This window comes from Dipteris shenzhenensis, chromosome 22, assembly GCF_047967505.1.
Source record: "Dipteris shenzhenensis isolate YYH24624 ecotype China chromosome 22, Dip_SZ_1.0, whole genome shotgun sequence".
Lineage (NCBI taxonomy): Eukaryota > Viridiplantae > Streptophyta > Polypodiopsida > Gleicheniales > Dipteridaceae > Dipteris > Dipteris shenzhenensis.
The window spans coordinates 33,792,073-33,805,787 of record NC_141617.1 but is presented as its reverse complement, the minus strand read 5'-3'; the positions used below and the strand labels follow the sequence as shown (position 1 = coordinate 33,805,787).

General features: G+C 43.4%; 1 protein-coding gene across 2 annotated transcripts in view; it reads right to left on the bottom strand.

The window, feature by feature from the left end:
* LOC147888027 (long chain base biosynthesis protein 2d-like) overlaps positions 1–7,926 on the bottom strand; it is a 48,241-nt gene extending 40,315 nt beyond the window's left edge. Inside the window, exons 1-5 of one of the 2 annotated variants that reach the window (XM_087393356.1) lie at positions 7,694–7,926; positions 7,410–7,475; positions 2,955–3,043; positions 2,239–2,384; positions 2,028–2,152 (exon numbers count right to left, since the gene is read on the bottom strand). In XM_087393356.1, the coding sequence (XP_087249482.1) occupies positions 2,028–2,152; positions 2,239–2,384; positions 2,955–3,043; positions 7,410–7,475; positions 7,694–7,816 (549 nt within the window). In that variant the 5' untranslated portion in view covers positions 7,817–7,926. The remainder of the gene's footprint in view (positions 1–2,027; positions 2,153–2,238; positions 2,385–2,954; positions 3,044–7,409; positions 7,476–7,693) is intronic. The other variant, XM_087393357.1, reaches the window with a different exon arrangement.
* Between the last annotated feature and the right edge of the window lie 5,789 nt (positions 7,927–13,715).

Genomic DNA, 13,715 nt, shown 5'->3' with positions numbered 1-13,715 from the left:
GGCCTTGTCGTCCTTATCCGCAGTGTCGTACTTCTTTTCTCAAGTAGGAACCACTCCTCGAAAGTCACCGGCATTGCCCTCTGCCCTATAGTCATCGTAGTCACAAAACTACTAGAGCTCCGTGGGAGCATTCCCAGCAACAACCTTGCTATCCTAGTCGAGCTCATCCTTTGACCAACTGCCGCCAGCTGATTCCGCACCACCTTCATTTAAGTGATGTCTTCTTGTACTGATTCCCATTCATTCATCCTCCTGCCATACATCTCCGTCTCGAGGTCCAAGATTCTCGTCTCATTATTGAGCTCATATGTATCTCTCAATGTCGTCCAAGCCTCGAAAGAAGAGTTCGACATCTGAATATGAGGCAGCACCATATCCGCCGTCTACCCACAATGATAGCCAAGGCTTCCACATCCCTAGTCTGCCATGACCTTACTAAGAGGGGTTGCTGGCGTAAGCACCACTACTGGCGTCGATGTGGCTGGGGTAGTCACGGTGAAATGGTAATTGATCCTGTTGAGCCTGCCTATCTCACCAAAACTTGGGATTTAAAATCTATTGGCCATGATAATGAGCTGAAAGAGGTAAAGGGTTTAGAGTGTCGTACACAAGTCTGAACCTGAGCCTCCTACCTGGGTACAATCCTTCAGACCCCTGCTTGTACCTGAGCCTCCCGCCTGGGTACAATCCTTCAGACACTTGCCTGAATCTGAGCTCCTGCCTGGGTACAATCCTTTAGACACCGAAGCTAATTCCTCCGAGCAATGAATCAAGGTCGTCCTTCAACAAGTTCCTTGCCTCCAAGCTCCACTTCCCAAGAAGTTCTGTCAAGGCTCTGATACCATGTTAGAAATTGAAATCCCTACAAAGGGTATCCCACAGTGTAAGACTGATAGATGGGCACAGCAGTTGCACGCGGAAGTGTTTCATTATGGAATCAAGCTTCATAAACATGTGTGTACTTCACAACCATCCATGTGTGTGAAATCTTCTCTTGATGTATTTTGCCACATCCCATTTTCGGATAGTGATCATGTAATAGGAAGCAGCAAACATTTCACTAAAAAAAACAAGTGTGCAAGCCAGCAAATAGACTGTGCACCAAGACAAATATAGAAGCAACACTTATATGTTTCTGTCCGTCCACAAACTGGACACAATACAATACCAAAATGTTCTCCTACTATATCCCTGGCACCTCTAGATCTTTGAGCCCGCGTGCTCCTTTGAGCTTATGTAGACTCTCTGTCCAAAGGATCCCTCCCACCTTGTTGCCCGGAAAGCCAGACTAGCTGGGCTGCCACTCTGAGCTAAGTCTGCAGGTCTTTCAGCTTGGTTCACCTCCTGGAAATAGGCCCAACTGCTGCCAGTCTTCCTGCTCCTCTCTGCCCTTTTGTGGCTGCTCCAAGTGATGGTGAATGGGGGCCCTTTTATAAAATCGCTGACTCCAAAACAGATTGGGGGGGGGGGTGCCTGCCTGGCCACGAGGCTTCCAGCCACTGGACCAAGGAATTGCAGCCTTGTATAACTGTCCAAAGGCTGCGCATAAGCCTTCCAAACCCTGCTGAACCTGTGTGCCTTCTTCTTGTATCATTCCAGCCTTGTTCTGGGTCCCGGAATGCCTCCAAACAGTCTGTACACATGCTGACATCAGCGCCTTGTCCACGCAGTCATCTCTTGTTGGAAACCCTGGCCAGATCTGCCCTTTCCATCTGTGGACAGCCCCATGCCTAATCCTATTCTATGGTCCACCCCCCTGATGCACTTCTCATATGGGGGCTCACAGGTGGGGAGGTGACCAACCCTATTTCCAACAGTGTGTATGTTTTAAGGGACACAATACTAGATCAAGTGACTAAGAACATTTTTTAATCGGCAACATTTTCTATAAAAATGCCAAAGAAAAACCAGTATCACAATTACAATCACCAATTCTCCACACCAGACAAAAATGTTCCACTGCCAGAACATTTGAAAGCAACACATTCCTGAAAGATTGAAATGAAATAGAATATGTGCAAGATTACCTTTCCTATCAGAGAAGGCAAAGTTAATGAGTTGGTAGCAAAACCCATGCCATAGACCATTGCTGCAGGTTTTCCCACAAATCTTGCTATCGATGCTTCAAGCTCCTCATGCAATATCGTGTTTCCTGTCACATTGGAACCACATAAACAAGTGATGAAAATGGTTTGACAATAAGTAGTGAATATCTAACATGAACCTCCAAAATCTCACCGCCATCCACACGGCTGCTGCAAGTGCTCTGAGAGAACGTTTTCAGTGACTGGATCACTCGCGGTGTGCAGTACTCATCAGGAGCACCAAAACCAAGATAGTTGTACGAACCAAGATTTAAACATCTGTGAGTTCTTTCAGTTCGACTGGGTAAAGCACACATTCCCGCTCATTAGCAGTCAGAAACGAGCAGAAAGGAGTGTTTCCAGTTTTTTTTCTCGACAAATGAAACTAGCTGGAATTAACTCCATGGCACCCATATGATAATAATCATGCAAAACATAGATGTATATAAATTGTATTTGACTCTAACATGGTCCTATTGATATAATTTAGACTTACACAACATCTATAAAGTCCAACCTGATATCCATGGTATGATAGATATGTTCTCAAATCAATAGAACGACAACAATGATGTTGAACACAAGTTCTATCAAAGTCTTGAAAGGAAATATATTATTTCACGTCAGTACAACTGCCAGATTGTAAAGGTCAATTCCAAAAACAAGGACAATAAAAAGAAACTAATCCCAGAAACCACAGCAATTGAGAAACAGTGGCCTTCATCACCAACCAAACAAGAAGAAAACAATCGCCAAACATGTGTGCATTGATAGATCAGTTTTAAATCAATGGATATTATTAGGACTTTTGCCTCCTTTTCTCTTCCTATATTATTTCTGATACCTCCCAAGCATTAAAACATTACCCACATTAGAGTCTTGTTGTTGTCATTCGAATGGCGTTCTACAACATCAATCCATGCATCTGGCGCACTTGCAATCGGGCGATGGAAGCAATCCTACACAAAGCAACAAAATTTAAGAATACTGCATTCCCCGCACCACATTGGCTGAAAGTCTACAAGTTTAAAACAATTTTTGTTTGAAGATGGGTGTAAAAATGCTACATTCCCTCCCAACTATTGAACCATAATACTGCACTCTACACAGAAATCAACCTGCCATCTTTCCTATATTTGTTATGCCTTAATAAATCTGAGAGCCTTCAAAACTTACAAAGAATCCAAGCACGTGGCACCCACTGCTCAAGAAAATCAATAACATCGTGGCACAAATAGGTGTTCACTAATAATAAAGACAGCCATTCGACAAGGTCCCGATTTCTTAATGAAGTTTGCAAAAGCAAAACCACACAGGCATATTCTAAATGAATGTGTAGCATTCCTAACATTAAACGAAGTAGACACTTAACCCTACTCTAGTATTTGACTTAGCTGGAGCTTCCATAGAATTAAATCCATCGTCCATAGAGTGCACACGATGAGTGGAGACTGAAGAGACTTTGTTTGAATTCTGTCAGGCACCAAATCTTGGTACCAGGATTCAGGCTTTGGGTGCATTCCCTGCTAGTCGACTTGCTGATCCATCAAGCCCAGACGCTTTGATTGCTCTCTTCAGTGAAATGCCACAAGGTGCCGGCTTCAAACTTGATAGCGTTTGAAGTTGTCTTTTCTCTCATGCAGTAGTGATATCTCGCATTGGAGCATTTGAGATACCAAGGTCTTGTCATACATATCTGATATGGTGTCTTCTGAATGAGAGTTATTGTTAGGCTTCTAAAGGTATTATGTGTAGCGCCCAAAAGAATATTCAAAACGTCATACTGACCATCTCCACCATGGTCCATGGATTGAATCTGGCCAAGAGCTGATTGGTTTCAGGACACACAACTATTGTAGCTGATTTAATAGAGGTAAAGTCAGAGAAGCACATGTCAACTGAATGGCGAAAAAAGTGTCTACTTAGACAGATGCAACAGCTGCTCACACTGTTCATCCCCATATCCTCCCCAGAGATGTTATTCCTTGAAATTTGAAACTGGCATTGATGACAGCACATATGGACCATAAGACTCAGACCACAGAATGCTCGGCACCCTCCTAGAGCCATCGCTTTTTATTTGGAGGGGAAGTCTTTTAAATCAGGAGTTCTCAGCTCTATCTCTCAGTTCATATTTCAGCACGGTAGAAGGTCTGAAACACCATCAGAACAAATCAAGTTGAAACGTTAAACACCTTTCTGACCAAGATCATAGCAATGTACAGCCTTCTCTGAGAGGGGCGCTCAGCAGTCCAGCTAGAATGTATGTGCATTTAAAGTTGAAACGTTAAAACACCAACTCAGACGAAGATCATAGCTATGTACAGCCTTCTCTGAAAGGGCATTTCTGCTTCTCAGAATATCAATATCTTGACATTGTTGTGCTGCTAGCACACGATGATAGAGCTTGTCGCCTGTTAGAAGGAGATACTATATGAAATACGAACGACTTGAGCTGATGTGAAACAGAAGTATCTCCCTATTCATGAACTAAACTTCTAAGTTGACTTATCGAAGGTGAAAGGACAAAAAACCTTAGATGGCCTTGTGAAAGTGAAGAACCTTTACCATACAATTGATGTTCAGACTTTGCTATGAAAAGCTTTCTGGTCTATAAAACAGAACCAAGAAAAAGCGTAAACTAGGCCCTTTCTTAGCAATGCCCAGAAGCAACTTGTCGGGGAATGTCAAAATGCACGGAAACATAAAGGCCCTATCTCACCAAGTTGTAAATACTCCAAGTGAAAGTTCCAGTCGACCATTTATTTGATGATAAGTAAAGAGTTCTCGTTTTATTTAATTATGGTCAAAGAGTTAATTAATTATAGAGTTCTCGTTTTATTTAATTATGGTCAAAGAGTTATTTTCTATTGGTCAAACTCTTAACCCCGATTAAGCAAGCCTAATCTTGGCTAGGGAGACTTCAAGAGGATTACCTACGGTAACCAAAGTATTTCAGAGCTGACTTCGGTTAGAGAGTGTTGGTTAAACCCACAAGACTTTAGCCAAGGAAGGTTGACTTCAGTCAACCAAGTTATTTCCAACCCCAATCGGCAAGATTTGACTTTAATTAAGGCCTCGTCAAAGCCCCTTAATTATAGTCAAAAGGGTCCTTAATTATAGTCAAAAGGGTTGACCTCGATTAACCAGAGTATTCTCTGTTATTTGTGCACATGTGCTTAGTGGGGACGCCCACACTGACTAGGACTAGTCCAAAGTTTATTTTGCATGCAAGAGCCCTAACATTTAATGGGCGCCATGGTGGTATGTTTCATTAAATGGCTGCAGGTACAAAGAAGGGGAAAATGCCCTACATTTAAGGGAGGCTAAGGCCGCTTAGCAGGAGGAGTCTACATCACCATGTGACCAAGGACTACAAACATTCTAGAGCTGCCCCATGCGGCATGTAATTAGGATAGTAGTCTAGGATTGTCAATGACCAAGACCCCAGCCTATTCTAGAGCCTTATTTGATAATATGGGGACCAATTTGAATTTTTCTTCTTCTTTCAATCACAGACAGATGGTCAAATCCCAGTAGCAAATTCAACAGTGTTGGATCTTTTGAAATTCTACGTGGCTGACCAAAAATCAGATTGGCAAAAGTACCTTCCACTTGGTGGAGTTTGCGTATAGTAATACTGTTCACAGCTCTACAGGGAAAGCCCCTTTGAGATCATTTATGGAAAGGTGATTTTGCCACCTATCCTGAGGAGATATTTGTAGCTGATCAGTATGTCAGACCTCCAGACAGCTTTCAGCCGCAATAGAAAGGTCTCAAGAAAAGCATAAGAAGGTTAGAGATAAGCACAATAGATAGCTAGATCTCAAGCGAGGGGATTGGGTGCTTTTGAAGTTCGAAAAAGCGGCTCCACAAGCTTAAAGGCAAAGAAAAAGTGTGCGCAACGTTATCTCCCAGATATTATGGCCCTTTCAAGGTTACATATGAGATTAATGAGGTTGCATACAGATTGGCACTGCCAAAGCATTGGAGGATTCACAATGCCTTTCATGTGAGTCTTCTAAAGCAATATCAAGGACCAAAGCCTACACAGCCAAGATCAACCGGAAGTGGATGAGCTGGAGGAGGTCCTTCAACCAGAGCAGATTGTGTACCATATTGTACGCAAAGGCCCTCAGGGCAAGGAATTTTATAGATACCTTGTAAAATTCAAGAACTATTCGGCATTGAATGCTAAGTGGATAGATGAAGACATGTTGTCCGATCATCCACAGCTCCTAGATATTTACAACGAAGCTTTTCAGTTGAGGTCAACTAAATAGAAGTCGAGGAGATGTCACCAAGTTGTAAATACTCCACGTCATAGTTCCTGTTAACCATTTATTTGAGCATAATTATAGAGTTCTCCATTTATTTAATTATGGTCAAAGAGTTATTTTCTATTGGTGAAAGTATTGACTTCGGTCAAAGTTACTTAACTCCGGTTAAGTAAGCCTAACCTTGGTTAGAGAGGCTTGGCTCACGCCAAGAGGGTTAACACAATTAACCAAAGTGACTTCAGTCAGAGAGTATTGGTTTCGACAAACAAGATTTGGCTTTAGCCAAGGAGAATTGACTTCAATCAACAAAGTTATTTCCAACCGCGGTCGGAGAGATTTGACTTTAATTATAGTCAAAAGGCTTGACCTCAGTTAACCAAAGTATTCTCTATGTTATGGGCGCATATGTTTAGTGGGGACGCCCACAACGACTAGGACTAGTCTAAAGTTTATTTTGCATGCAAAAGCGCTAACATTTAATGGGCGCCATGGTGGTATGTTTTATTAAATGGCTGCAGGTACCGAGGGGGGTAGAATGCCCTACATTTAAAGGGAGTCTAAAGCAGCTTAGCAGGAGGAATCTACATCACCATGTGACCAAGGACTACAAAGATTCCAGAGCTGCCCCATGCGACATGTAATTAGGATAGCAAATTGACAAGTGGCCTGTGGCCAAGAAAGTGAGCTGAGAGCTCTTTGTAAAACTACTCAAGTGGGATTTTGTAAGAATAGCCTGTGGGCTGAATTGTGTACTGAGATTTCTCTTCAATGCTTTCGTGCTGTGCAGAGAGGGAGAGTGCTTGTGTTTTGAGCGACGTAATATTCTACTCTAGGAGAAGTTTGGAATAATCACAGCTTAAGAGAAAAAAGAATCCGGTTGTATTGCTCAGGTTGTAGCTTTCTAGTGCAGATTTGTCAAGAATCCATCCAGAATCGAGAACATCTTTACGCAAGTTTGGCAACCTCTCTTAACAGACCGCAATCAAACTCACACAGAACAACAGAAAACTCGAAACCGGTAAGGGAAGTGTTAGTTCGCACGTACCTTGATTCGGTGATACAGCCTCCGGGTGTAGAAGTCTTCAAAATCGCGGCAAAGAGGAGCATATCCCTGCGAGGAAAAAGCAGTACAGGGAAAGCAGGTTCGTGCGATTCATTGTTGCAAGTACTCGTACGACCCATCGTATCAGATCCGCGGGCAATGCCGAGGCGCGGAATGCCAATGCCAATGCCGCGATTCCGATGAACAAAGCGTCGATTGGGGAGGCGAGCTCAGGAAAAGAATCAAATGCGTTGTGCAAAACCAGAAGGGAAGAAGGCATGGCATACCTTGGGGTTAGAATAATGAGCGCGGAAGAGGGGGCGGAAGAAGTCACGAAGGTGGCCGAAGACGAAGAGCAAGCCATAGCTGAAGTAGGTGGAGATGGCGGTGAAGTAAGGGATGGCAACCATAGCGAAAAGATGTGAAAATTGGAGCAAGTAGAAGCGATTGATAGAGAGGAGCTGTGCGAATCCGCCATAGACTGGTGCTGTTTCTATTGCCGTGCGAAATCAAAAGTCCGGTTTGTCTAAGCAAACTTTGACCCGCAATCGATCTACACTATTGAAGGGGACACTTATGAATGCGATCGAGCAGGGAAAGATTGCAGAAACGAATAAATTGACAGGAAGCGTACCTCAGCAGAGTGAGCAGATTCCGTTGCTCGCAAGGCCGAAGAAGAAGATTGTTGTTGCTGAGCAACTGGAGGTGCTTCAAGCCTAATCCTGTCTGTGTTTTGTAACAGATTAGGGATTGAGTTCCAACTCCATAGCCATCAATCCTAGTTCTCTGATCAATCCATTGATTAGCGATCGATCGCCAACTCCATAGCCATCAATCCTAATTCTCTCATCAATCCATCAAACCTTCTCTGATCAATCAATCAATCAATCAAGCTTCTCTCGGTTGAAGTTCTCTGTTCATTGTTGTTCTCTGAATCTCTTCAAGCTTCCTCTGCTCAGAGAACTTCAACAGGAGAAGCTTGATTTATTCCTTTTGCGATCATGCAGGGGACTGCCAAACAAACTCCGCAGCCATCGATGTTAGTTCGTTCAATCGATCAAAGCTTCTCTAATCAATCAATCGAGTTGCAGTCCTGTGTTGATTGTTGTTCAAGGAACTTCAATAGAGAAGCTTGATTTATTTCTATTTTCGCATGTTGCTGCCGCTGATGATCATCATCTTCTTCTTCTTCTCGTTCGTCTTCCGCCATCAACCAACCATCTCCATCCCCCATCTCCATCTCCATTGCTTCCATCCGCTCCTCACCCTCCTCGCATTGCCCTCCTCGACGTTTTATGTATGTTGGTGAAAAGATTGTTTTTTACAAAGATTGTAAAAGAAATAAAAGACTCAAATAAAGGGAAAAAAACAAGGAAAGTTCCCATCAACACTTTGCATATAACTACTCGTCCAGGAGATATCATTTACAAAACCTTCATTGTTTTAGTTATTTTCTATTCTCTTTGCACCGCTTCTAGAAGGACATCAAAGTGATTCATTTGAAACTGTGAAGGTAGCCCAGGTGATAATTTTTCCTCTTTTAAGAAAAAAAAGGCAAGCCCAGCGTTCAAAACAACAATGGACCCAAACAAATCAATTGATAACATCTTGCACAAACATAACTTAATCCGTGTCATGCATTATGGTGACACACCGGTGACAGACCAAGCGATTGTTTGTTTGATGCAGTCACGTACCTTGAAAAACGGGATGACCTTTGAACAACTATGGACTATAACAATCTAATTTTTTGTTTCAAACTTGCACAACATTGACTAGCACACAATAAACTGTTTCAACACATATTTGGATTTGAGCTTCATACGTGTACAACATGGAGTTAAAATGCACGACAAATACCTTATTGCATGGCTTACAAAGTTCCTTCAAAGTGTGGTCATCTGCAATTGGAAAGATATGTATGCAGTGTGGCAATGAAAACGTATTGTCCCCATTACGGATCTTGTATGATGACAGTTCTATACACCCTTATTGCTTTAATCCAATTGTTCAAACAACAAGTCAATCTGATGTTGAAGTTTAATTCTTGCAACAACTACAGACCCAGATCTCACACCCAGTGTTGAAAACCAGCACTCAATTGACGTTGCCCTTCGTTATCAACACAGCCCCAATGATTGTTTATTTGATACAATAAAGTACTTAGTCAATACTATTAGACTCTAATATTATCAATGTTGCTTCAGCCTGAATTCTTACAATATTTCTCTCTTGATGCATGTTCTTGATGCAAATAAGTTTCAAAATCAACAGTAGAGATGCCACATGGGATGCAAGATCAAAGAATGATATTTCATATGGTTGTAGTCCATGAAACAATATTATTTAGGTTGCAACCAAGGATGAGTTATGAGCTTTTGTGAGTGTAGTCTTATTTATGTATTCGTTGGGATTCAATTCCCAAAAGGCACAAATCTTTGCACATCACTAAGGCAATAATAAAACACTACCCCTAACATTTGCAGAAGGATCGGGTCTTCATGGACCCTGTGTCATGACTCATGTTTATATTTTTTTCGTTCTTTTTTTTCCTCTTTATGATATTTTCATTAAATGGTAGGATCCAAGTTTTAGTTTAAGATTGTAGTTATGTGCTCCATGACAAAAAAAGGAACTTTGAAATACCTTGGTTTAAATCTCTCTTGTGAGGATTGGTTAAGGTGACACAACTTTGGTGAGGGGCGGTGGCACCCGTTCCATGATGTTGGACTGAAGTCTAACACTACACGCACATCTCAAGAACATTTTTTGGACACACTTGCGAACCAACCAATGTCCGCCCCATTGATGAAGGTGATGGCGTTCGCCCGCATTTGAACTCGCACTAAGTGCATTTAAGAGAGAACCAAGAAAAATGAAGAATGAGCTTCTGAATGATAGCTCTTGCAGTGAGCAGGTCATCTATCTATGAGGGACAAGGAGAGGGAGACAAGAAGGAAGGCACTAGGAGGGAGAGGGAGACAACAAGAGAGGGGGATAGAGCCGAGGGAGAGAATGGGAGGGAGAGGGGGGGGACGCAGGAGGATAGGTTGAGTGACGGGAGGGAGAAGGGGGAGGGAGAGAGCGATGGAAGAGGGAAGGGGGAGGAGAGCAGGGAGATGACGAGGCTGGGGAGAGAGCGAGATGGCGGTGAAGTGGAGGGGAGGAGTAGAGCTAAGGAGAGGAGATGGCGCGACAAGCCTAATTTTGAGGGGGCATACTAACTTAGGTTAATTGAGTTCATTTGTGAGGACGGCCTTCTAACTTAGGTCAATCAACATAATTTATGTACTCCTAGAGAACTACTAATTGATTTTCGAACCACGAGCCATCATGCACCCCTAGAGTTGTTTCCCCTAAAAAGCATCAAAAAGCTCCTATAGATTGCACACTAATGTTTTGTATTTTAGATATCTTGTAGATAACATATGACAAACACTAGTGAACATCACAATTAGCACCATGCATAGTAATGTTTAGCTCATACGAATGGGCATTGTCTATTTTTAAAGTGAATCGCCTCAATCAATCCTCAGCCTCTGCCAATTGGGCTTTCATTGATTTGATAACTTGCTTGGGACCGTCAAGGGCGGCGGTTCTTGCCTTGCCATACTGATGAAATTAATATCTTGGTCATTTTCAACGGAACCAGTTGAAACTACACTATCAGTAGAGTTGTTATTCCACCTATCTAGCAAAGGGCATCTCGAGAGTGTTGATTTCCCACCACTACTCATGCCCTTAACATATGAGAAGGTCTTGAAGTGAGAATTACTGGCAGTTGCCACCACGGATTAAAAATTCTTCCCTGGACCACGACAATGGTGATCACCAATCAAGCCATCCATGGATTGATGACCTTTACACACCAAGCTCTACGTGTCCACAGTTAATGCTAGGAGCCAATTGGATGCTTAAATTGGGCTAGGTGGGCACACCCTCATTACACACAGCCAAAATTGAGTGGACTTCAAAAGGAGAGGTGGAAGCTAACTAATGGATTCTCATGGGGAACCAATGTTTGCTACCAAAACTTGGGCACACACTCATCCTACCAACAACAATGCATCGAACTACCAATGTTTTGAAAGATTCTTGCTTAGGCGGTGTGTAAACCCCATGCTTGTTAAAGACTACCAACTCCTAGACCATGGGCATGCATTGGGTGGGATTGGGCGGCGGCCTGTAAAGGCCCTGAGGTGGGTAGAGCTTTGGAGTACAAGGCAAACTTTGGGTGCATCTCTCAAGAGTGATATGTGCCCCTAGAGAATAGAATTTGAGAAATCACATTAATTAGTTCTCCCCAAATTTTGGAAGTGGATAATTAATCTAAGCTAGAAGCTAAAAATTAATTCCCCCAAAAGTACATCTCACCCTTCTCACACATTGCGGCTCTCCTTCCTCTTGCCATCTTGCCCTCCCTTCACTTTACGGCTCTCCCTCCTCCTTCCATCTAACCCTCCTTGCTCAGTTCCCCTCTCTCTCCCTCCCTGCCATCTCGTTTGTCCTCTCCTCCGAGTTCTCCCTCCTCTTCTCCTTCCATCTCATCCTCTTCTCCTTTCCCTCCCATCTTGTCCTTGCCTCCCATCTCACCATCCTCCTCTTTGTCATCCTATTGCCCCTCTCTTTCATCTCTCTTAGGGTACCCACGCCATCTTGCTACCTAGGAACCTCAATGAGGAAGGGCAACAGGCAGCATTTGTGGGGATAGATAAAGTGGCTTTCTGATCCTGAGAGGCCAGGCGAGGGCTTTAGATGAGCAACCTTTGGCTATGCTTATGAAGATGACCTCCTCTCCCTTCTCTCCCCTTGGTACCTCCTTTCTTAGCTTTCCCTCCTCCCCTTCCCTCTCAGTGCCTCCCCTCTCTATTACTCCCCTCCCCTTGCTACAAGAGAGGGCGATTGTGGAGTAGTGGAATCCACATTGTGATCTGGCCTAGGAGGGACAAGGAGAGGGAGACAAGGGGGGAGGTGCTAGGAGGGGGAGGGAGACAACACGAGAGAGCGGTTGAGTGGAGGGAGAGAGGGGGAGGGAGACAACCCGACAGAGGGGATGAGTGGTGGGAGAGAGGGGGGGTTGAGTGACGAAAGAGAGGGAGTAATGGAAAGGAGAAGGGGGAGGTAGAGAGCGATGGAAGAACCCTTGCACCCTGCAACATACTACCTATAGATCGCAGGATAGATTCCACTTCCAACCAATGCCCTCGGAGGGGAGGGGTAGAGAGGGGAGGGGCAGAATGGGGAGACTTGAGTTAACATGACCTCGAAAGGGTCAGTTGACATTAACTTTTAAGTGACCAACATTTGTATTACATTTTTATTATGCATTATGTGTAGGGTCAAGAAATCTAATGTCAAGGTCATCGATGAGGGCGATTATATGAATAGGTGAGTCTGAAGGCCAAAGGCATAGGTGCTCCCACTTTTGAATTGTACCTTAGGGCAAGTTGCTAGAAGGGGGTAGAAGGGGCTGGCCTTGGAATTAGGACATGTGGCAATCTAGACTCATCTAGGGAACTGGGGGTCTATAGAACGAACCACTTGAACTAAAATGGGTTGATGTATTCTAGCGATGTGGGTTCTATAGACATTTGGCTGGGTGCAAAAGCATGGAAGTCACCCGTGATGCTTGATTAGAGACTTGTGCATAATTAGATGTCCACCCACCATGACCTAGCACATATCTACTACTCTACCCATGATGGATGTACTAATGCTCCGAGCTTTGATACCAAATGAAACGAAAACAATGCAATTAACTATCGCCAAACTACATCGATGGTGAGGCTCTTTCACGTTTGAAGCAAACCAGTGTATTGTGGCATCTTATTCCATGATTTTGCTTTGGAACACGTGAAGAGAAAGATATTGTAGAGTCTTAGGCCATGTTACTTCTAGTCTTTGAAAGTGAACATGTCAAAATTGTGTATAAAAAAGTTATGGAGAACCAATTCAACCTAGCCAACCCATCACATGTAGAGAAATTTGGAAATCAAGTCTTTTGTGACTAGGCCACCCAACGCCAGGGACTACTATTTGTCTGGAACCAAGCCATCTCACGTTAATCAAAGGTATTGTTTTCTTTCAAGAGATAGAGGTAATGTAAGGCAAAAACCAACAAGGATCCTAGACCAAGGAACAATGCAAGTACGCAATCAAAAAGTACCCACGGTGTTCGTTGCACGGCACGGTTTACCTCTATCTGAAGCGATTGGGCAATCCATGTAGTAGATGTGGAGAGCATCCCTAGATTTCATGCTCGAGGACGCCGATGGATGAAGAGGTAAGGAATGTTATGCTCTAGTTGAG